We start from the raw sequence: 26,291 nt of genomic DNA, 5'->3' as shown, positions 1-26,291 counted from the left end.
GTTCTATGTTGGGACCACTTCTGTTTGTCATCTACTTTTCTAAAGTAAAAGCAAATACCAAAGGGCTTTGGCTGAATAGGTTTGCAGATGACTGCAAGCTAGGTGCAGTCATTGAATCCCCAAATGACATTTTGCAGGAAGGTTTGTATCAAATAATTAACTGATGCCACAATCATGGACTTAAACTAAATGTCAAAAAATGCATTATTGTATCTTTTGGGAAGTCATCTACCTCAGGGAACTACCACACTGACAATACACCCCTACAATTTGATCCAGTTGTTCAGGGTTTGGAAACTTATGTGGACACTGACCTAACTTTTGACCAGCGTGCGTCCTTTGTCGTTAGGAAGCTCTTCTATATTACACAGCTTATAAACAAAGGGATTGTATCTAGAGCTAGGGATGTCATTGCCCCCCCCCCCCTTTACTCTGCTCTCAGGGGCCAGTCATTGAATATAATGCTTCTTTTGACATGTATCTGTGTATCTGTACAGACACATACAATAAGAAGAATGCTCACAGAGATACCTTACTAAAAGGATACAGGAGCTAAACAACATGTGCTATATAGGCTGACTCAAAGCCCTGTCACTATACTTTGTATCCTACAGACTGCTAAGAGGTGACCTGTGTCTGGCATACATGTCATCCTCTATCCTACTACAGATGGATTTACTGCACATCAGCAAGTCAGATGTCATCAGAAATACTCGATTTAGGGATCTAAATCTCTTCTGCAACATAAACAGAATGGGTTGGAGGAACATGTATATCTTGCAGAGGTTCCCACTGCTCTTGAACATACTTCCCATCCATATAAAACAAAGTTCATCCCTGTCCATATTCAACCATAACTTGGCTCTATGGATGGTAAATGGAAAATTTACCCCAGGACTGTCCCCTGTACTACTAATGGACAGATGCAGCTCCTAAATGCTTTATCTCACCATAGGTCCACTCAAATTATCTATGGTATGATCCCAGTTATTTCCATTAGGAGTAATATATAATTATCGACCATGGGATGGTAAGGCCATGCTCTAACTAAATAGGATAGGTTAATTTGAGCACAAAGTGGGAAATTGGATATACTTAAAATGGACCTCAAGAGCAGCTACCCTAGTGCTTTCCTATGAACGTTTAATCCCTGCACCAGACAGGGCAACACATAACATTAATCTGTTTAAGATGCAACTAAAAGAATTCCTCTCTGACTTCTGGCTTTGCACATGTTACTGTCCTGGCTAATAATTTCATCTCCTTCCCCTCTAATACCTACACACACAGTCAGACTAGTTAGGAGACAACGTGGGGTGCTGGCCATGGGAGGGGGGTCATGTCAGCCTGGGGGGGGCTACTAAACAGAAATATCACTAATTGATGATCCCATGTAGACACTGCCAGATGGTACCAGATCTTGCAGTGGCCTTATAATCAGGACTTGCCACTTTAGTGAACATGCTGCTTGCCCAGGAGGGCATCTGTTAGGCCAAGATGTTGGCTAACATTTATGTATTTTATTTATTTATTTATTGCATTTGTTAATCAGAATAGAATGACTAATCAGATCAGTCTGACTTGGCCACACAAGACATGTTTTACAGTGGAGGCCTGAGGGGAAGCTCCCAAAATTTTTAAAACGATCAATAATAATAATACTCAATTTGAATAGAAATGATTGTGATACAATAAAAAATGTTATGAGAGTTACATCCTTCACTGAAATAAAAATCTGATAAAACTTGAATTAACACATAAATATGCATTGAGAGTAGGAGGTATTAGCAAATGAATAGTAGATCAGGAATGATTTTTGTCCAAAAAGACGGAGTAAGAATGAAAAATTATTTGAGGAAAGAAAAGAGGGAGATACCTTGATGAGAACGTAGGGGTAAGGAGGGCTTCAGATATTTCTAGACTGGATATAAAGTCAGAGTGGCAGGAAACATACAAGACAGTGAAAGAAAAAAGGGGCGGAGACTAGTTGGACGAGATTAAGTTTATCCTGGTGAGCAGACATAGAAGCAGTGGAAGGACATGAACAGAAAAACCTTGCATTTTTCTTTGAAGAGATTCGATGGTGGTAGTTGTCTAACTCTAGGGGGGTTAAACATGTTAGAAACATGTGGAATATAAGGACTCACCAGAAGTTGTTGCTTGACTTTTTTAACATCAAGAAGGTTTGTGTCTGCAGAACGAAAATATGTTGGGGAAAGGGTACCATTCAAGTACCGAATTAATGGAAGGACATCTGTCTGGAAAGAAGAGTGTAGTTTAGGCTTGTATAAACTGTGAGAAAGTGAAGTAGTTGGAGAATTCACGTCAATGTAGTTTTTGAGAGCTGAGCAACAATAAGTTGAATTGGGTGATTTTTTGTAGCAAATTTAGCAATTTTGTTGTAGCATTGTTCTAATTTTATTTCTTTTGTTAAAGAAATGCTTAATGTTTGTGACGATAGGAAAAGCATAGTATAGACTTAATAGAAGGTAGGATGTAGTGGTAGTTTTGTGAGAATGTGCAGTGAGAAGGTTAGAAGCTCTGAGTTCAAATTGCCTGTCTTGTTTGTGACTTTAATCTAGGTGCAGTGTTGGATTTGATCCTAATCTTTATGACTGGGGCTACAGAGTTGAGGATAATAAAAAAGAATTGAATGTATTTACTGATTCATCTAGTGCCAGGTATCTCAGTGGTGACCAGTCATACTGTGATAGTTACGATGTGAAACTGGTAGGGTCAAAGATCTTTACATTTTACATGTAGTTATATTGGACCGGTCCGCATACATTAATCCTTTGGCAATAAGCAAAGGTGGGATGATGATCACCTAGTCATGCTTGATTGTAGCCTCCACTGCTGTCGTGATGATCACCTAGTCATGCCTGATTGCATCCTCTACTGCAGTTGTTGAGCATACAGTAAATAAGACATTCATGTCAGGGAACCAGTGCAATATTGTAACAGAGCGTATCATAAAACACATTTACAATGGAGCACTAGAACGTACCATGGATGTCACATTTTATTTAGAACAGTAGAGAATGCAATTCATAATACACTGTAGAGAACTTTATACTGCTCTGGATTTATTATTTCAGAGTTGTGCACACACAATACTGAATAACAGGCAGCACTACACACAATTTTTCCTGATACTGTTGATACCCAGTAAGCTACTTAGCTGTTTCTTAAAGGTTTCCATGTATAAATTTATTTCAGTTATCTTTGAACCCTGGCATAGTTGCATTTCTTTTCTTTTAGCCTAGGTCTCTGAAGCATTTGCTTTCCTTCTCTTTGATTAACAGACATTTCAGTTTTTTTTCTAAAACATTGCTGTTTATTAATGTGTCTGCCATTCCATGAGTTTCAGCATGTAAGCAAAACATATCGTCCAAGCTTGGACAATATCCTGGCCCACTGTTTAGTAATCTGCTATCTGATCTGAAGCACTGGCAGTAATACTTATGAGCCCTAGGTCTACAACGAAGCATGACCTGGTTCCCTTGGTTTACAAGGAAGGACAACTTGGTTCCCTAAGTCTACAAGGAAGCACAACGTAGTTAGCTTGAGCTAAGGCAGGGTAATGCTGCTCAGCACAAAAAATGCCACGTTGAGCATGCCTGCTAGCACAGCCTTTGTGCAGGTATCTATGAATTATGACATTTTTTTTTAATTTGCTCATTTACGTTATTTACCCATTCTCACCTGCACTTTATAATTTATATCTATTTATGCACTCATTTTGTGCAGTGTGCACTCCTCTGTTCAAAGACTTGCATGGCTGCAGAGCTACAGTTTCTGAATTGGATGGAATACATTATGGTTGCTGAGAACCCTGTATACTGTCTAATTTGTCTATTAATCCTAGCCCACCTTAATTGCGCTTAACCTCTTTCTTTAAAATTTTATGTCTTTATATATCTATTTAGGCACACGCTCCCACTGAACCAAAGACTAAGTTCTTAGGAGGCACACACTCTCATACACATTGTATATATATGTGTGTGTGTGTGTGTGTGTGTGTGTGTGTGTGTGTGTGTGTGTGTGTGTGAGCAAGAGGGACAAACTGTGGGAATACTTCACCATAACATAGTGTTTTTTCCTGCTGTTATGCTTGAGTAGTGCTAGAGTGATAACTGATTTAGAGAAATGTAAGAGTTGCACAGTGCAAAAGCTCATTAGCAATTATAATTCATTTGCATGTCTGTGAATTGAATACTTAACACATTTCCATTAAGTGTTCTTCTTACCAACCCATGCAGTGCTGCTGTACAGGTTGCTGCAGACATGTACACATAAACACAGATGTATGCAACCATGCACACACATTCCAAAATGCATACACATTCACATAGACACCCAGATTGTCACACATTTACACACATACATACACACACAACCCACATAATCTCATACAATCTCCATCGTGCCTTTTTTAGTTTGTTGTTTCTTTTTCCTATGTGCAATGCTCCACTTTGACTAAATACAGAGGTTCTGACCCCTGATGAACCTCAGTGAGTAATCCTGAAATTTCCTTTCTAATGATGATCTGCAGTATCCCTTTGGGTCCTGTGAAAATAAATCAGCGGGGTTCCCTCTTCTCACCATCATTGGTAACTTCAGTCAATCCAGATGTGCAAACCTCAGATGCCAAACTTGCCTCCAGCAGGACAACAGATTTACTCATTCATACACTTACATTACATCCAAGGGCTTAGGTCATATGTCAGAGGTGTGGCTGTATGCAAGGTTTTGGCTTTGATTCATAGGTGTGTACTAGGCTAATGGCCCTGGAGCCTTTACAAGGCTAGCCCATAGGATTACCCTAGCATCATGCGACCTGACCTTAGTTCCCAGTGCCTCTGTTGAGTAGAGCCACTGGAGTGAACCCCGGGGTGAATTTTCTATTTCCCATCCACTCATCAAGATTTCTCTTGAAGAGGGTCAGTGAGGTGCTTTGTTTGACATGTATGGGAAGTCTATTCCATAGCATGGGCAGTCTCTGGGTTATGCACCTGTCCCTTAGGCACATTCTGTTGATTGTGGTAATGAGGTCAAGGTCTCTGAAGAATGTGGTGTTCAGGGATTGGGATTTCTTTAGATGTAGATTTCTAACAGAGCTGGGTCAGAAATGGCTTTGTAAGTCAAGTACTCAGGTTGGTACTCTGGCCCGACATTCAGGTTATTTGCCAAGATCACCCAACAGTTTGGAAGACTGCAACAATAATCTAAGAAAGGACATTAACTATGATGAATTATCTCTGATTACAAGCCTGACCACCATACAGTGTAACTGCAGGTGAAGAGAAAGGGCTTTTTCAAAACCTGGCCAGCACCTTGGAATTACATACCTGAAAACATTTGCCCTCAAGAATTAATATCTATTTTGAAACTAAACTAAAGGAGTGCCTCTTCAAACAGAATGCCTTTAAATACTTTAGAGACAGTGTTTAGCAAATCTGAAGTATATATGCCAGCCTGTGTGTATAGATCCATAGGTAGTTAATAGGCTTGCAGTCCAGGGGACCATTGAGGAGCCTAGCCCAAATTCCAAGTTGCCCCCACGATCTGTCTGGTTAAGTGACCTGCTCAAAGTCATCAGTAGGTGAATCAGAGTTGAAGGAAGCAAATTCTGTACCACAGGAACTACAGCTCACAGCCTTAACTCTCTCTGCCAACTGCTAGTATTAAATTGTTTCTTTTTAAAATTGTACTAGAAGGAACCAGATGATGAATAATACTTGAATTCTGAATATTGTTTAAGTTACATTATAAAAAAACTTTGTAAATAATCAATCATTTTGTCATTAAGGTGTGATGGAATTGTCAATGACTTTCTTTTTCATGGTATGGCAACCATTGTGGTGTAGATGAAGTTGTGTACTATATGTATACATACTTACTATAGTTTGTGTTTAGTCAGATTGCTGCTTGTGTGAATTCTGCACATTTCAGAGTCTAGATATGGCTGAAAACAGAGAGTTAACAAGTCTACCTGCCTGGTTAACTAACTAACTGCTAAATAAGCAAACATACTGTGGTGTTCTGAATCCAGGGTATCGCAGGATAAATCTCAACACAGTCGACAGTGCTCCTTTTTCTGATGTTAGTTGCATGTACCTCAGGAGTGGACGCAGCACAAGTTGTGAGACTTCAGCCACCAAATGCTCTCATTAATACAGATTCTTCTGTCTAACCGAGCAGTGCTTTGAAGGGAAATGGCTTGCCTTGGAAACTGAAAACAGAGACATTGTTGAAAGGAAAATAAATGTACCCTGCCTGTATATCTCCCACGTGGACTATTAACATTTTCCATAACAGCTTGTTAAAAACTTACAGTCAGTATTCATGTAAAGTGGCTGCCAGTTCTCTGTCCTTTCTGTCTTCCCTTTCATACATCAAAACCATATGATCACTGCTGTTAATCCCTGCTGTTCTACAGGTGGTCTTGGGATGCAATTGTACCTTTAGTTAACTGCAGTCTGTTGGGATGTAATTGTACAATTTAGCTAAGTGTAATCTGTTGGGATGTAATTGTAGATTTTAATGAAGTGCAATCCCATCCACTATATCACTGCTTTATAACAGTCTGTAGGAGCTTGTCAACACCTGGTGTTATTTTATTCTTCAGATTACAAAATCACTGCCCTAACTTCGGATACTCACAATGGACTACACACTGAGATACACTTTGGCTGAGTTTCATTCAACATCCCTTGTGGTACTGTGGAGGACTCCTTCTACAAAAAAAAAAAAAAACATAAGTGAGCGATTTCTAAATAAAGCTGCTTAGACAGCTTACAGGCAGATAGCAAGGACTGCTTACCTGCAGTATATGCTACATATACATATGCAGCCCATGTGAGTGTTCTGCTGGCTCTGTAGACAAGATGGGGGGGAACAAGTAACATCTTTCATTTTGCAAGGAGAAGTGAAGGACAGTAGAACAAAAATACTATCTGATTTGTACCATGATCTGTTAGGAAGTACATATGTGTTCTGTTACTGCAGAAGCAATCAGATGCAACAGAATGCACTTTCTAACTATTGTTATGAATCACTCAGTGACTGCCATTTGCATATGTTGCAAAAGCCAGCTCCAATACAATGGTGGCCAGAAATCTAATACAGCAACAAGGTCATCTGATTCGTAAATTATATTAGAGCTAATTAATTCTGCTATGGTTTATGCACACAAGCCCCCTTGAGCTAAATCTCACCCTTAAATTTGAAAGTAGTCTCTTTGTAGACCCCACCTTGCCTTCCCCTGCTGTTTCATAAATACCTTTCTGTACAGTGTCTCTGAGTAAGCACCTGTGATTTTATCGTACCATCTAATGTTTCTCCTATTCTACCATCCTGCTCTGTGCTCAGCTACAGGCCTCTCTTTTTTACAAGGTAAGAATGAAGTCTGAAACTCCAAATGACTGAATACTGTAGAAGAAAACTTTTTATAGAGATCTACCTAGCTTGTGTTGTTTTTCTGTGTACTGCGTATATGTGGCCATTTCTTTTTGTCATTCCTTCTCTGCACTTGCATTTGCTCTTGTGCTTAGTATATTATCTATAAGTTTCTTCTTATTCTTTTTACTTATTTATTTGTCAGGAGAGTCTGCTGGGCAAAGTCTGTTTTCAAAGAGGCCAGAAAAAAAAAATCTCCTCCATACACATGCACCTCAGGACACAGCACAAATAAGCGTTTGCATGGAGCAGAGGGTAGGTGGTAAGGAGCATTGAGTGTAGTAGTAAGTGGAGCAGTTATTGGAAGGAATGTGACAAATGACATACCACAGGTATGAGTCTGGGGCTCTGCCCTATCTTCTGAATTTTTTTCTGACTTCTTATGGAATACTTGAGCAGTGCAGTATGTCAAAACAAACTGAAATGATGAAACTTTTATGATGCGTGGGATACATACATGATACAACTAAGACAGTACATAATACAGTGAGATACAGTGCAATGAAAAAGTATTTGCCCCCTTCCTAATTTCTTATTTTTTTGCATGTGTGTCACACTTGTTTCAGATCATCAAACAAGTGTAAATATTAGACAAAGATAACCCAAGTAAACACAAAATGCAGTTTTTAAGTGATGATTTTATTTATTAAGAAAAAAAACTATCCAAACCTACATGGCCCTATGTCAAAAAGTAATTGCCCCCTAAACCTAATAACTGATTGTGCCACCCTTAGCAGCAACAACTGCAATTAAGCATTTGCAATAACTGGCAATGAGTCTTTCACATCGCTGTTGAGGAATTCTGGCCCACTCTTCTTTCCAGAATTGTTTTAATTCAGCCATTTTGGAAGGTTTCTGAACATGAACCACCTTTTTAAGGTCATGCCACAGCATCTCAATTGGATTCAAGTCCGGACTTTGACTAGGCCACTCCAAAACCTTCATCTTGTTTTTTTGTAAGCCATTCAGAGGTGGACTTGCTGGCGTGTTTTGGATCATTGTCCTGCTGCAGAACCTAAGTGTGCTTCAGCTTGAGGTCACGAACTGACGGCTGGAAATTCTCCTTCAGGAGTTTTTGGTAGAGAGCAGAATTCATGGTTCCATCAATCACAGCAATTCGTCCAGGTCCAAAAGCAGCAAAGCAGCCCCAGACCATCACACTACTACCACCATGTTTGACTGTTGGCATGATGTTCTTTTTCTGAAATGCTGTGTTACTTTTACTTCAGATGTAATGGGACGCACACCTCCCAAAAAGTTCAACTTTTGTTTCATCAGTCCATAGAATATTTTCCCAAAAGTCTTGGGGATCATCAAGATGTTTTTTGACAAAAGTGAGACAAGCCTTTATGTTCTTTTTGGTCAGCAGTGGTTTTCGCCTTGGAACTCTGCCATTCATGCCATTTTTGCCCAGTCTCTTTCTTATGGTTGAGTCATGAACACTGACCTTGACTGAGGCAAGTGAGGCCTGCAGTTCTTTAGATGTTGTTCTGGGTTCTTTTGTGACCTCTTGGATGAGTCGTCGCTGCGCTCTTGGGGTAATTTTTGTAGGCCGGCCACTTATGGGAAGGTTCACCACTGTTCCATGTTTTCTCCATTTGTGGATAATGGCTCTCACCATGGTTCGCTGGAGTCCCAAAGGTTTAGAAATGGCTTTGTAACCTTTTCCAAACTGATAGATGTCAATTACTTTGTTTCTCATCTGTTCCAGAATTTCTTTAGATCGCTGCATGATGTCTTCCTTTTTGAGATCTTTTGACCTACTTCACTTTGTCTGACAGGTTCTATTTAAGTGATCTCATGATTCAACAGGTCTGGCAGTAATCAGGCCTGGGTGTGGCTAGTGAAACTGAACTTAGCTTTCCCAAAAATGTGATTAACCACAGTTACTTCATGATTTAACAAGGGGGGCAATTACTTTTTCACATAGGGCCATGTCGGTTTGTATAGTTTTTTTTTTTTTACTTAATAAATAAAATTATCACTTAAAAACTGTATTTTGTGTTTACTTGGGTTATCTTTGTCTAATATTTAAATTTGTTTGATGATATGAAACATTTAAGTGTGACAGACATGCAAATAAATAAGAAATCAGGAAGGGGAAAATACTTTTTCATTGCACTGTATATATTCATAGTAGTTGAAATTGAAAAGATTAACATATTTAGCACATTAGGAAGAATTAGAGACTGGATTCATGAATACATTGCATGGTTGTATGTCATAACTATGAATATCAAAGTTGTGAATTCTGTCTGACCTTGGAAAAATATCTGAGACAGAATTAAGATCCCAGTTTTCTGTTTGGGGGGGGGGGGCAAAGTCCACCACATTCAGTTATGCAAGAGTCCCTGCCTCCTACAACCTCTACACTAATAAATTCATATCCAAGGTTACTGCACTTCAGAGGCAAGCTAATTTCTCCTGCAGTAGCCTCATTTGAAAAGAGTATGTTTTCACACTCAGCAGAAGTCATAAAAGTAACAGTCACAACCAGAGTGTACTACCGACTGTACAACAGAAATGTGCAGTGAGCCCTATAGCGGATGACTGGTCCAGTCCTGGGAGACTGGAAACAGACAGTGGTGGTGTCCACAAGCCCACATGAAGTAAGAAGCAGCCCTGAGAAAAGTACTGGCCAAAGAGGATGACATTTGTAGCCAGAACAATGGAAGCAAAATCCAGACTTATAAAACTGCTGGAGCAGAATGGACTGCTTAATGAATTTTAACATATATTCACAGCAGTTAGCCCCTGAAAAGTTAATCTGATCAATGACTGAGTTATCAAGAAAGTGGACAGAGGTGGTCATGTGGTCATAACCAATGTGAACTTCAGCAATGCTATTAGGTCTTTTCCCATAGCAATTTTCTTGAAAAATTCTCAGGATAGGAAAAACTAGTAAACTCTACATATGTATGGACCAAGTTTTAGATAGTAAGGGGCCCGGAATGTAGTAGTAAGTGGGGGAGGTATTGAGAGGAATGCGACAAATTACGTACCACAGGTATGAGTCTGGGGCCCTGCCCAATCTTATGAACTTTTTTCTTGACTTCTCACAGATATGGAAAACTGGAGCAGTCTGTTTGTATGTATATGTTTAGTTACTTTAACATCAGTTCTGCTTTGATTACATTTATTGCATCACACCAGAGATTTAAAAGGTAAATTCAAAACACACATTTTTCCATGCTGCTATGACCATGTAGTATTGGTATAATTGCCCCATTTACCATACTGGTGGACACTCATACACACACTTGCACACTTTTATACATTACTAGTTTACTTCATCCACTGTTTTCTGTATTTTTGTGTGTTTTTTTTCTACTAGTTTTCATTGTATAAGCATGTTTTTGGAGATGCAAACATGAAAACTGTCATGACAATTTTTTTTCTTTTTTGCAAAGCACTGACTTTTTTTTCTGAGCTGTTAACTTAGTTTTTTATGCACACTAATACACATGGATGGATATTTCTAGACATTATTAGACATGTATTTTATATTTATAGTGTTTTAGTTTGATTATGTTTATGGTAAGATAGCTATGTGTTTTTCTTGATTCTAGTTCTTATCACAGATCTGATGAAGGCTTTATTGCATTAGTTAGCCAAAAGCAATTTTAATTAAAAGTCTTTTTATGTATATGTTATGCTTTTCTTAATACCCGATCTTGGAATGTAGGTTGCAAATAGATAGATAGTGTTTTCCTTACTAGGATTTAGTTTGATTTAATCAGTAGTAATGTGTGGGTGTGTACTTGCTGTTCTAAAATGCACTTTTATGGCCCTGTTTATATTGTTTGCCATGAATAGGCTGATTTAAAATTAAACAATACGTATATTTTCAACACCGACTTCTAAGTATATAAAAGCTGGCATGTTTAACATTGTTAAAGTATTTCTGATTTTTTGTTACTGAGGATCACTTGTCTGTGACGAATAAAGGTTTGTTGCATTGGAACACTACCTAGGTTTCATGATTTTTGAAAATTATTGTGACTGAGCTCTTCAACAAAGTTTTAAGACCACTAGTTTCTGGTTTTTTTTTTCCTCAACACTTGTGGTGGTGAGGTTGGAACTAGACAGATTCCTGTGCTTATTTTTTTCTTTTATATATATTTTTTTATGTTTTTTTTAGAACATTAATACTTTTAGCTTTAATGCATTCAGGATAATGGAAAGCAATGCTGATACATATTAGTAATAAACAGAGAGAGTAGTGTTATTTTTCACATATGACAGCAGTTTTTTTCAAGTCATACATTTTACAAATTATACCATTCTCACTGACACCAAGATCCATATGATCATTATGGATCCATAATGTCAGTTCTTTTATTTATTACTTTTAGGTTCATAGGTTGGTACTAGGCTATCGGCCCTAAGGCCTATGCAAGCCTAGCCATAACAATTGCCTGGAAAATGTTTCCCACAATATTTACTTCTCTGGGCCCCTGTCTAGTAGGATGACTGACATGATCCCCGGGGTGAATTTCCTATCTCCCATCCAATCATCAAGGTTCCTTTTGAAGAGGGCTAATGAGGCGCTCTGCTTGACATGTATGGGCAGTCTATTCCAGAGTATGGGGAGTCTCTGGGTCAGGAACCTATCCCTCCAGCATGTTTTGTTCATTGTGATGACAAGGTTTAGATCCATGGAGCGTGTGGCTCTGAGGGATTGGGATTTCTTTAAGTGGAGCATGTCCAACAGCTCAGGGTTTGACATGGCCTTGTATGTTAAGCAGATATCGCCTCTGAGTAGACGATATGCCACAGAGTATAGCTGGAGTTTTTTTAGACGGTCAGCATATGGCATCTGCTTTAGGCCTGTGATTCTTTTAATGAGGTATTTCTGAGGCCTTTCCAGCTGTTGCAGATGTCTTGTGAGGTACATACCAAATGGGGCATTATACTCTATAATGGGTCTAATGAGGGATGAGTACAGTGGGACAATGACCTCCTTTTTTCTGGATGAAAAGCCCTTAGTGATGAGGTATGCCACGTAGAAGGATTTCCTGACTGTTGTGGCGATGTGGTTATCGAAAGTGACACCACTGTCCACTTGTGTCCCTAAGTCTCTCATCACACTTTCGATGTTTAGTGTCCTGCCACCTATGTGGTAGTTCATGGGTACATGTTTTTTTCCAAAGGGGATAACTATACATTTCTTGGCATTAAGCTTGAGCCCATGGCTTTGGCACCAGGCATCTGTTCCTGTAAGGCCGTTTTGTAGAATATCCACATCATTTGGGGATTCAGTAATGGCTCCCAGTTTGCAGTCATCTGCAAACTTTGTTAGCCAGAGTCCCTTAGTGTTGGCCTGTACTTCAGAGAAGTAGATGCCAAACAAGAGTGGTCCCAGGACTGAACCCTGAGGTACTTCACTTGTCACTTGTCTGGAGCTGGATTTGGAGTCGGCTACTTTTACAGTCTGGGTTCTGTCAGTAAGCCAGTTGGCAACCCATCGAGTGACGTAGGGATTTATGCCCAGCTTAGTAAGTGTATCTATGATTCCAGAGTGGGGGATGGTGTTGAAGGCCTTGGCGAGGTCCAGATAGGCTGTGTGGACCGCCTTACCCTCGTCCACAGCTCTGGGGACCGATTCAAAGAAGTCAATCAGATTCAGGAGACAAGATCAGCCCTTCACAAACCCAAACTGGGTGGGGTCCAGTGTCTGGAGGTTGCCAATGTCTTTGTTTATAAGTTCCATGATAATGCGTTCCATGCCCTTGCAGATCAGGCTTGTACAGCAGCCTTATCCCATATACTGTGAGACAACATCAACAAATAACATCCCCCATGATACTACCAGTATTCCTTAAATCTTACTATTTTGAGATATAAATATACTCAGAAAAACACATTTTTGCAAGGAAGTATCACAGAATAACATAGTTTACTGTAAACTATATAACATATACAGGACTAGCACCTACATGCCTTATAAGCAAAAATATCCTCCCAGGGTGTCATTGGCTCACATTTCAGCTATATTTTTGACATTTTCATTTGAGTCACAGAAGCCATTAATTCACCCTCTGTTTCACAAAATCAGTGTCTATCCTACATACAATGAAGAAACCCATGTAAAGACTAAGAGGATGTTTTAAACCACTTTACTGCCAAACAGAGACTGAAAATAGACTCACCATTATACGTATATGCAGTCACATTTCAGTGCACCAGAGTTTATAAAGTCTATACTCTATACCACAAAAATGGTTTTACTAGGAGTACTTTATTTTTTCCAGATATAACTCCCACTGTACCTCTATTCAATAGAAATGTGGCTTTATCAATCTTTTAATCTAATGCCAATAGTTTTTCTATCCATATATCATAAACCTTTGTAATTTACTATTTCTTCACATAACAAAAATATCTTTCTCTGCTTGTATTCCTTCCCTCAGTAAAACTCAGTGAGTTCCCCCACAGAGACATAATTCAAAACTTTGTTTATCTCTCCATGCTGTAAAATTCTAGCATCGTGTAAATTATTATATCCCATATTAACTTTAAGTCCCTGTATTATCTGCACCCTCTTCAGCTATGTAGCTCATTAGCATTCGGGAACAGCACTATAAACATCTATGTCATATCCACCACAGAATCAGGACTCATTTGTAAATATCTTATTTTTGCCATAACCTCTTCCTTTACCTATAGTCCATGCCCCTCTTTGTGCACTTCAGTATCTTTCCGATAAAGATATATTGTACCTCTGTTTGAGATGTAATTCAGCAATATTTACCTTTTTTGGATCCCTAACAGACTTTTTTAAATTTCAAATAAACCAACTTGAACCAAAGCTGATGATGACCCTTCATTCCTCTGGCTTTCCTGCCACTCCGTCATCCTCTGTCTTATTCTGCCTTGGTATTTCATGCCATGTCCAGCTCCGTGGGACTGCATCTTGTTTACATGTTCTTGTTTCTTCACCTCCTGTGCTTTTCCATCATTCTTTACTTCCTTTCTTTGCATCTACATTTTCATTTAATCGTTTGCAGTCCTGTTTTTTTTTTTTATTTTTTGCAATAAGAAATTCAGTGACTACTTCTTCCATAGATTCCACCACATCCTCATCTTCTAACTTGCCCATTTTTCCAGTATTACCTGTATTCTCCATCTGTCTAGCCTCATTTTCTTTCTACCTATTCTATTGTTTTTTTTTTTTCTTTTTGCTGTAATTCTTATTTGCTTTTTCTATGTAAAGCCTTGTTGCTTCTGCTTCCTGCATCCCTCCCTTTCTCTACATAAATATGTGATAAACATATTTTCATATTTGGGCCTACTTTTTCTGATGTATAGATTGCAAGCATGACTCATATTTTAGTACATTACAGCGAGTGCTCAGAGGACATGTACTGCCTAGTCTAAGCATTACACAGCCCTTTTCTATCATCCATGACTTAAGACTGAAAAATTACCACTCCTCCTGCCCATTCCACAATTGCCAATGGTCCCCTATCCATAAATCTGTTTTACAGCTGTCTATCAATATTTGAAACCCCTTAATCTTTGTATGAGCCTGCATCATGTCTAACAGCAGAGTATGCCTAAAAAGTAAGTCAGTGGCTTCTGAAGCCTCTGATACAACACCCTGCCAAAGGAGGTCTGACAAGTATGTTATCTCAAAACTTGCTTCACATATGCCACTGTGTCATCTGTCCCAGTGAGTATTAATAGGAAGGCATCCTTATAAATCAGTCATATTTTCCACAAGCAAACATTCTGGTATATGGTATTTGTACACCTAAACAGTATTATACGACCACTGCCTCAGAGTATGAATGTATGTCAGCCAATATGTTTGTGTCTGTAAGTATGTATATGTATGGGTATGTGTGTTCATTATTTACATATGTGTGTATGTATGTGTGTGTGTGCATGTCTGTGTGGTATGTTTGTATGTATATATATATATATATATATATATATATATACATATATATATATATATATATATATATATATATATATATATATATGTATACACATAGATATAGATGTAGATAGATATATATGTCTGTGTGGTGTGTATGTGTATATATATATATATATATATATATATATATATATATATATATATATATATATTTACATACGTAAATGGAAACACTCCGCATAATCGAACGTTCATAAATATCAAACATTTTTATCTGTCAGAAGTCACCAAAACTCATTTGATCGCTTCTGATGGTGTTGAGTTTGTATGTCATGGCAAAACTGGAGAAAGGGGAATTTGCCCTTTTCTCACTGTAGAGCTTTCTTAGAGTTGGTATATATCATTAGCAGGGGGGTGTAGTAAAAAAATTAAGAGTTTTTTTTTTATGTGTTTCGATCTTTTTGAATCAATGTTTTTTCATTCGCTGCATTGGTCCTCCAGTGTTTCAAAGTACATCCATATGAACATTTGTTGATTTATAGAAATCCATGAGCATCAAAACACAGGTGATGCTGGCAGTCTGAAAATCGGCACACTGAAGAAATCTAGAACTTTGAAAAGAAAGATGTTTCCTGTTGTGATTCATTCACAAAACCCCACCAGACATTCAGATATAACTTGTCTGAATCGTGGCAGTGTTATGAAAAGTGTCATCTTAAATGATGACAGTAGGCTTGAGTTTGTTGGAAAGATACATAAGCACACTGCTATTCTAGACTGTTTTCTAGACATACTGGATCAAGTGTGCAGTGTATTCATCATGTTTCCATATGCAAAACATAGAAGGATTAAGCACCTTTTATCTCAGGTTTTTTTTTCATGCCTTAGTCTCCTGCAGACTGGACTATTGTACCTGACACTTTCTAATATTGAGCCTGATCCCTTTCAGATACTGCAGAACTCTACTATTAGACTACTAACTGGTAATCTTGTTACCAGTCTTTTACACCTGATATGCACTACCTACACTGGCTTGTGATCCATTACAGAATCATTTATAAGATCCTGGTGTCAGCTTATTTGCCCATTCATGACATTGGTACATGCCATACTGTCCCCATCCGGGTTTTGCACTCTGTCTCCTAGGGGCTGTTGATGGTTCCACTGGCTCATCTTGATACCCCTAGTGTCAGCTAATTAATTTCTCAGCCTCCTTATGTGTGGTCCTTACAACCTCAGTTGCTTCAAGAGTGTCCATCTTTGGCCAGCTTGCACAGAGCACTTAAAACATATTTTTAAATAGACTTTAACAGGGTGGGATGATGTTAGTATTGTAATCCAATTCTGGTGCAAAACTTTATTCCGAATCTATTTAATAAATGTTTACATTTTTATTTGTTTGCATAATAAACTTGAAGATGACATTGAAGCAGGAGAAGCTCTGACTTAACTAACTTAATTGAATTAACCAGACCGGGACATTTGAAACACTAGGCCACTTTCTACTACTAACCAAGCAACATATATTTAACCTTCAGTCTAACACAGTCAACTGGTTTAAGAACTACCAAGAAGATAACACATTGTCTGTAAACTCTGACCTTTCAGATTATGGAGTCCTAAATTGTGTCATCCATAGGGATCATAGCTGGGACCACTGCTACTTTCTATGTTAATGACATCACCCTAGAACTTATATCCTTAGTCCTTGTCTTGTATGATATATTAATAATAAATGCAGACAAATAATTAACTCAACTACAAAACACATTATGGGAGGAGTTCAACAAGTTATGTTCGTGCATGATATATACACTGTTGGTTAATGCAAAGAAATCCACTGAAATTATTTTTCTACTCCATATAAACAAATATGTACACATACTATAATTACCTTGACAACTTAATTCCTTCAACAACAAAACTAGCTCAGTCTGATATTAGATTCCTATCATTTAAGACATATGTGAGTCTAATTAAAGTTATACAACATGCTTTTTGTTGACTCACAACTTATACAACTTCTAAAAATATCGATCACAAACTGCAGTCACTGATAATATATGCCACTGCAATCCACCCTTTCATAAGCCTAAGACAATGCTAGTGCATTTCTTCTATAATCTCTCAACATACTTTATTTCAAAATTATGCCTTTGTATTGGAAGATCTGCCTTCACCACCAGCCCCCCCCCCAAAAAAATACATATTCCAACTCCATGATTAGGGTACCGTTAGTAAATCACATCCTCTGCAGTATTACAAAATGTGCCTGCACTGTTTTCAACCTAAAAGTTTGTTTTTAGACTGAAGAAATGTTAGCAATCAGAGATCATGTAGGTTTAATCATTGCCAGTGCCCTGACACCAATAGTGGTAAAACTACACACTCCATGCACATAATATGCTATTATCAACAACTATAATCTTGTCTGTTGTCTGTCAACAACAGAAACACTTGCTAAGATTAAGTGGCACTATATATATATATATATGTGTGTGTGTGTGTGTGTGTGTGTGCGCGTGTGTGTGTGTGTGTGTGTGTGTGTGTGTGTGTGTGTGTGTGTGTGTGTGTGTGTGTGTGTGTGTGTGTGTGTGTGTGTGTGTGTGTGTGTGTGTGTACATATATATATATATATATATATATATATATATATATATATATATATATATATATATATATATATATATATATATATATATATATATACTATATATATATATATATACAAAAAACTATACTGACTCATCAAAACAAAAAGCACTGAGTACAAAGTACTTGGACAAATGTATTCAAAATTCAGGTAGTCAAGCACATTTTGAAAAATTATTTGGAAAAACTTTTAAACCAATTGTTTTTGTAGAGGGGTGAGCACCCCTGAATCCCCACAGACCTGTTAATTGTATATACCAACTCTGAGTCCACGCATGGCAGCATGTATATATATATATATATATATATATATATAGGTGTGTGTGTGTGTGTGTGTGTGTGTGTGTAAAACACACACGCACAGAATTCTCAGCTCATGTGTTCACCTTCTCAGATCATGTCTACACTACTTTTCCTGTAAGTTTTAGATGCCAGTATTTTCTTACATACATTGTTGAAGCCCTCTAAAAATAGCTCAGTGAGTGCTTTATTTAATCCAGTGAAGTGCTGTTCATATAAACCTAAATGCCTCCCGCTTATTCACGGACATTGTCAGTACAGTAATTTAACTGTACAGCAACAGCTTCTCTGCATGTTTGCTTTGATAGCAGTTCATAACCAGGGGCTACTCCTTGCTTTAATGATGGCGTATACTAACCAGTTCAGTACTTTTACCTATGACTGAAAGTGTTTCAGTGCTGGAATTTTTAAGTAACTGTAATGTCTAAGGAATTCAGCCACTTATATTTACTATCAGCAAAATGTCGTAAATAAAAATGATTGTCAGACGCCAGTGCTAAAGCTAAATGTAGATATGCAAAGCTACCCTCCAGAATTAGTAAAAGACCTCCAGTGTACATGCATTTATTTCATGCATGATATGAAAAGAAACCATGTTCAGCAAGAGGAAACCTGTGTGCATAGGGCTACAGCAGGACAACTGAAGGCAGATGTAGAACAAACTCTTCCATCCTTAAAACTTAAAGTGGGTAGAGCTGAGTTAGCTCATGATCGTTGTAACACTCGGTGTTTGTCCATTTCATCGTACAAAATGTTAATCATATAAAATACTTACAAAGCAAGTTTTCTTTTCAGTGGTTAATGTGGTTTCCTGTTCTCCTGAATTTGGTTTAATTAAAACACTGTCTTATTTCTGTTTAATTTATCAGAAAGGCTGTAAAAGTAGTGTACATATTGTATGCATAAACAACATTTTATTAAAAAAAGAAGATATTTTTGTAGAATTCTGCTATCTACCCACAACACACACAGAGACTCTGCTCTGGCAAAGCGAATCAGTAAGGCATGGAACGAAAGATTCCTGTGGTTATCTCCAGAGGTGGCTGTCAACAGGAGATGCACTAGAGTGACATTTTTTTTCAGAGCATAGTAGCCTAGAATGTCTTGTAATTGTAAATTGAGTAACAGCCTGTTTCCGATCTGCAGTGATCCCTGCTCTGCCCTAATGTGTGCTCTGCCGTAATCTCTATTCAAACTTGGCATGTGATCTGCAGTGATCCCTGTTCTACCCTATCATGTGATCTGCAGTGTTCCCTGCTCTGCCCTAATGTGTGCTCTGCAGTAATCTCTATTCAAACTTGGCATGTGATCTGCAGTGATCCCTGTTCTACCCTATCATGTGATTTCCAGTGATCCCTGTTCTACCCTAATGTTTGATCTGTGGTGATTTCTGTTCTACCCTAGTGTGTATTCTGTAGTTGATTCCTGTTCTGCCCTAGTTTGTGCTTTGCAGTGATCCCGATTCTGCCTTAGCATGTGATCTGCAGTGATCCCTGTTCTATCCCAGCATGAGATCTACCATGATCCCTGTTCTTCCCTAATATACATTTTTTCAGTGATCCCTGTTCTACCGTAGCACATGAGCTGCAGTAATCTTTGTTCTTCTATAGAATGTGATATACAGTCATCCCTGTTCTGTCCTACCATCTGATCTGCAATAACCTCTTTGCTACCCTAACATGTGAGCTGTAGTGATCTTTGTTCTACCCTAGCATATTATCTTATGTGATTCTTATTTTACCCTAGTATGAGATCTACAGTGATCCCTGTTCTATTCCAGCATGTGATCTGCAGTAACCTCTCTTCTACCCCAGCATGTGATTGCAGTGATCCCTGTTCTTCTGTAATGTGTGATCTGCAGTGATCCCAGTTCTGTCCTAGTGTGTGATCTGCAATAACCCCTTTATCTAGCATTTCATGTGATCTACAGTCATCCTTGTTCAGTCCCAGAATGTGATCTGTAGTAATCCATGTTCTTCAATAGTATCGTACACGGTTCTGCTGCACTGGCATGGGAGAAGGGCATTTGCATGTGCAGTATGCCGTTGGAAAAACTTACATTAACTGGTCCCTGTTCCCTTGGACTACCTGATAAGTCACAATGAGTCAGTCTGTCATCACCTTCCTTGTTTTAAATTATTAAGTAAAAGCTGGTATTGCATGGTCACTGAACATTTTTGTTTTGACTCTGGTTGGACAGCTTTGTGTACAGTTTGCTTTATTCACCATGTTAGTGTTTATTTAGATTTATTCTCTTTATAATAAATTTCTACAGTTTATGCTTTTCTGCTCCTTATTTGTCTAACACATTCTTACATACATTGTGCTATGTCATGGTTCATTCTACCACTTTATTGTTGCTGTGTTACATGAAATCTGAATTATTTTATCCTCTTTTGAAAAAGAACTACAAGAATCTTGAGAACTGTCTTGGTTAACAAATTAAATAAATTAATTATTGGTTAAAAAGTGCTTGTCTCCTCCATGTGCGAAGTTTACTGTTGTTGGGTCATTCAGCTCTCACCTTGTGGTTCCCTTTGCTGTTGTTGCCCCACACCAGTCTCTCTGTAATGGCACCTTTGTTCAGTGATGCTTATTTAGGTGGAGTATATCTTCAAACTATTCTTTTATGCAAAGCAACGTACAGACAAGTTCCTACCATGTTTACTAACTAGACAGACCTTCAGTCCTTATAACAACACAGACTGTCTGATAAATCCTTTGAAACCACTCTGGGAACAGGAAAGTTCCTTTTGTTCCATGGTGAGTCTTTTGGGTAAATGTCTTTGGGCTACGGACAGTAGATACCTACTATGCCTGTGTGAGTAGCATAAGTTTAAGTCGCTTTACATGAGAACTGCTGCCATACAGATGCTTATGCTGCAGCTACAATTAATAAGAGCCGTAACAGTATGAACACGAGTAGTAAATCTTGCCACATCACCTTCTTAAAGCACCTGCTTCATTCAAGAAACAAGATTTACAAACAAGAATAAAAAAGCATGTTCCATATTGAAAAACTTTTTGCACCAATAACACGGTTAGAGAAAAAGAATGAAAAATGTCAGCCCCTGTCATTAAATCCATTTGCTATATTTTAAAGTACCATTTAGTTGTAGGAAGTAGTTTTCATGACTGTAGCAACTGGTTTGTTGAATTAAATGAGAGCTTTAAGCTTGTGAAAGGAAATTCTAAACAGACTTTAATGATTCTGTTATCATCAATGTTTCCGGTAGTGCCATAAGCCCATCCTCTGCTGCTGAGGTAACACTGTAGGTGTTTATCTTTTCTCTGCAGTGTTTCTGTTCTGCCCTGTTCTTTGTCTCATAGTTAGATAACCTAAAATGGTATGAATCCGTGTGTGTGTGGATTATGGTTTTCATCTCCAGGGAGGCGTGGACATCTGTTGTTTGTTCATGGTCTATATTAATAGCCATCCACAAATGCAAGTATTCTGTAGTTGCTTATTGGCTACGTTTGAACAGTTATCCAGAGGGTCTGCTTCTAACGTTCTCCCTGGCACAGAAGGATGTCTCTCCAAAGGCATTCAGGTAAAATACGGATATCTTGGCTATGAAATGTGACTGTGTATAAAGTAGCTGATGACACAGGGAAATAAGGACCTTCTAAAGACAGCTTGTATTCTTGGCATAGTAATCACTTGTGTGGAATTATTATTGCTATTAGTAATTTCTTTAATTTGCACTTGCTACATTGTTAAGGAATGTGTCCCAGGATGAGTGAGGAAGTAGTTTGCTGATTACTAGACTCAAGGTACTTATTTCTGGTCACACTTGCATTTTCAGGGATCAGTGCAGTTAAATTCTAAGCATGTTACCAATACAGAAATAATATACATCAAGTAAATTGAGACAAGAAGAATGTGTGACATTGTATATATAGTTGAAAGTGCAGTGATGGGAAAAAATGTTTAAGACTCGAATAAACTTTATATGGTGGACACATTTCCTTGGACAAATTTGCTTTTAGTTCTGGTAAATTTAAACAAATCCTTGGTATTTTGATGTGCTACAATGGAACCAGATTGTTTAGTTTACCATTATGTATAAATATAAGAGTTATGTATTGTTCAGTACCTGTGTGAAGATGCTTTCATAAAAAATGGTGCAAACAATATAATCTTAGCTTCACTGCAGTCTATTAGTACAACTCACAATGCTACTTTAGCAGCAGTCAGTAAAAGAGATACTGTATATTTTGTTATAGAAAGTTTCTTTAATAGAGGTACAAAGAGTATATATATTGGCAAAACAGAACAGCTTGGCCTTCTTAGTCTGTGTTTTAACTTTGCTTAACTTTAGTATTCCCTTTTTAAACTGCATTTGTCTATTGTCTGCACTTTGCTTTGTAAACTCCATTAAGGTTTCCCTACCGTCTGATGCTACCACTCTTTCTGCAGAATTCTTCCTGACATCTCTCCAGAGTCTGTAGCCAGTCAGCTTCATAGTATGATGTATGTGAACTGGTCACTGAGACCATACTAATATGTCAGACATTTTCATATCCCTGCTCTTTTTCTTTCTGGGGGTGAAGCACTTTTAATCTGCACTTTGTTTTAATACAAAACCTGCACCGTTTCAGGTTTCCTGTTCTCCATGTCCCCCTTTAGATGTTATCCCCAGAACAGGATCATGGTATCCAAACTCTCCAAGCACAGTACACATGACCAGAACTGACTAACGTAGTTATAGCATGTGTGAGTGTTACAAAATACATGTCAATCCTATGGTTTAACTGCTTAGTTTGGTTAGGAAGTTCTTGTACACATCACTAAGCTAAACTTTTTTATGGCACTCATAGAACAACCATGCAAACAACTATAGGAAACAGACTAATGCTTCTTAGATCTGGCTTTGGATTTTTGGATTCTTAAACAAAAGAAAAAGAAAAAAAAAGAGGAAAGAAAGAAAGATAAATCAATCATTTGTCCTAGTAGTTTAAACTAAGAATCAACAAAATGGTGTGGAAGTCAGTAGCATCAGCACTGGGCAATGGTGGATTCTTAATGTCCAAACATGGGTTACCCTTTGGTGTAAAAAAAATTCTGTCTTCAGGGAAAACAACATTGTTTTCAGTCAACTTCTCCATGGTAAGGAAGTTGCACTTCTGTCTGAGTCTAAACTGTCACAAAGCTCATTTATGTAATGGGGTATATGGGGCTTAGACAGTGCATATAGCAAGATTTTGCTCAACAAAAAAAGAAATTATGTTATTAGCATGTTTTCCATTTTTTTCTGAAGTGATGTTTCACTATCTCAGTTTCAGTAGATTCGGCTTTGGTGGTTCTGTTGTCAGGCAATTATTAGATTTCCAAGAAATTCGCTTAAGGCACCACTGTAAATGAAGCTGCTAGAAACTGTCCAGCACAGGAACTGTTACTTTAGACGTGGGATGTTCACTTTGCAGGAAGAGGGTTAACTCAGCTCCTTTATCCAAGAAGGTTTAGCAGCCTGACTTTTGCAGAGAAATGAGATGGTATTAAAACTGAGTTTTATATATCTGACAGAGTTTGTAATGGGAAGGAACTTGGAAACATATCCCCAAATCAAGATAGTGAAGGAGGTAATTGCCTGTGTCAGACTTCAGGCTACAATACATATATCAACACATTACACCTAATGCCCTGGTATGACTAATGCCCTGGTATCAGCGGTGGTGCAGCGGTAGCATTGTTGCCTCACAGCAAGAGGTTCTCCCATTCGATTCTCGGCTGGAGTGTGGGGAGTGCCTTCTGTGTGGAGTCTGCATGTCCTCCCCACGGTTGGGTGGGTGTTCAAAAGACATGCATAAATGGGCGTGCCTTCGTTGAAGGTTGAACGCCGAGCTGGCACCTCGGCGTTCCTGAAAAAAATCTACTGCCAATCATTAGCGGACCGGAGTTCCGCTGTGTCTACCCCTAACTGGGAAAAGACAAACAAACAACATCTAATGCCCTGGTAGGAAGCAAATTAGAATACTCATTGGCGAGTCATAAATAGCACACTGCCAACCAACAGATGTGTCTTTACATTTTTGCCATACGTAGCATGCTGCCAGAAAACAGACATCTGCCTGTGTAGCTTTGCCTTACCTGATATATTGCTGTAAGACAAACTGCTGTCTAAGTGGTTTTGTCATATAGTCGCACTTTACTTGATGACAAGCTGAAGTGTGAATTGCTGCAGTATACCTAACACACTGGTATAGGTCACTTACACCTAGCATATTGTCCAGGGCATACCTCAGCATTTACATTGCTGTATAATACCTTTGACAGTGTGCTGTAGCATACTTAATACACTGCCAGTGGACATGCTGGGATATGCAGTGCTACATCTTACCTAACACACTGCCAGATGACACACTGGGATATGCAGTGCTATGTCATACCTAACACATTGCCAGATGACAGGCTGGGATGTGCAGTGCCAAGTCATACTTAATACACTTCTAGGAAACGAACTGGGATATGCAGCTCTATATCATACCTAACACACTGCCAGAGTAGATAATGTAATATGTATTACCATACCATGCATAATACACTTCCAGGCAACAGGTTAAGATCTGCAGTGCCATATCATACTGCTAGAAAACAGCTAAGGATATGCTGTATCATATGTAACAAAATGCCAGATGACAGGCTGGGATACATAATGCTACATTATACCTAACACACTGCCCGAGAACAAGGTGGGATATGCCATGTCATATCATACCTAACATAGTGCCAAGGGAGAGACTAGAAGATGTATTACTATAGCATACGTAACACACACTGACAGGTGAAAAGTTGAGATGTGCACTGCCATATCATACCTAACAGACTGCCAGAAGACAGGATGAAATATATAGTATTATATCAAACATAACACATTTGTAGTAGACATTTCAGTATATGCAATGCCATGTCATGCCTAACAAACTGTCAGAGGACAGGCTGGAATATGCAGACTCTCAGTAACTCACTCGACTAGACAGTACTCTCAGGTCACCCCTGAAAAGTGAGACTTGTGTCCACTGAGCTAACCTTGTTAATAAATATATAAAAACTATATATCATACCTAACATACTGTCAGATAACAAACGGAGACACACAGTGCCAGATCATACCTAACCCACTGCCATAAGGCAAGTTGGAATACATCACTGGTGGATTGTGTCCTGTATAGTCTTGAAAAACCTACTGGAGACGACAGTGCTGGATCATACCCAGAACACTGCCAGAGGTCAGACTGGTACATACAATTCTGGATTATATTTAGGGCACCGCTAGAGGGCAAGCTTAGCATGTACAGTTCAGGATCATGCCTGAGACACTGCCGTGTGTGTGTGTGTGTGTGTGCGTGTGTGCGCATGGTACACGCACACACACACACACACACACACACGCATGCACATATATATATATATATATATATATATATATATATATATATATATATATATATATATATATACATACATACATACATACGTACACTTTTATTATATCAGAAGTAGGTTTGATTGCAAGTAAAACAGTAGGTACAAATGAATGAAATTAAATTTAACTGAACACCCATTTCATCAAAAACATTCTCCACAACAAACATACCATAATAAGCTTTTTTGTAGGACAAGCCACATTTCACCCTCCCCCCATTCCCCTTAATTTTACATACTAACTTCATAGTCAGACATCCATGGAGAAAAGAAAAAAAAAACACTACACACAGTGAATCAGTTCTGGCATACAAACATTTACATATCTGAGGGCAGAACATAATGAAGGACATTGTCAATCCACACAAAATCTTTTAAATTATATCCCTAACAAATCACAACATCAAAAACGACAAAAAAAAAAATGATCACCTTCTACTGTTTTCAATAAAATAGCTTTTCAGTCAAGTGTGCTTTCATATATATATATATATATATATATATATATATATATATATATATATATAGTTTACTATTACATGTTGTTCAAAGTGCTTGTGCTCT

At 38.2% G+C, this 26,291-nt stretch overlaps 1 protein-coding gene across 4 annotated transcripts in view; it reads left to right on the top strand.

Annotated features, from left to right (window-relative positions):
- FHL1 (four and a half LIM domains 1) overlaps nucleotides 1-26,291 on the top strand; it is a 768,328-nt gene that overhangs the window by 536,216 nt on the left and 205,821 nt on the right. The window contains exon 1 of one of the 4 annotated variants that reach the window (XM_044057563.1): nucleotides 21,717-21,852. The exons of the other annotated variants lie outside the window; for them this stretch is intronic. Coding sequence (XP_043913498.1) covers nucleotides 21,831-21,852 — 22 coding nt within the window. The 5' untranslated portion in view covers nucleotides 21,717-21,830. Of the gene's footprint in view, nucleotides 1-21,716; nucleotides 21,853-26,291 lie in introns of those variants that run through there. 4 annotated transcript variants of the gene reach the window in all.

This window comes from Protopterus annectens, chromosome 15.part0, assembly GCF_019279795.1.
Source record: "Protopterus annectens isolate FY-2018-M chromosome 15.part0, PAN1.0, whole genome shotgun sequence".
Classification (NCBI taxonomy): domain Eukaryota; kingdom Metazoa; phylum Chordata; order Ceratodontiformes; family Protopteridae; genus Protopterus; species Protopterus annectens.
Note: the sequence above shows the minus strand (reverse complement) of the source record. Positions and strands in the feature narration are given on the sequence as shown.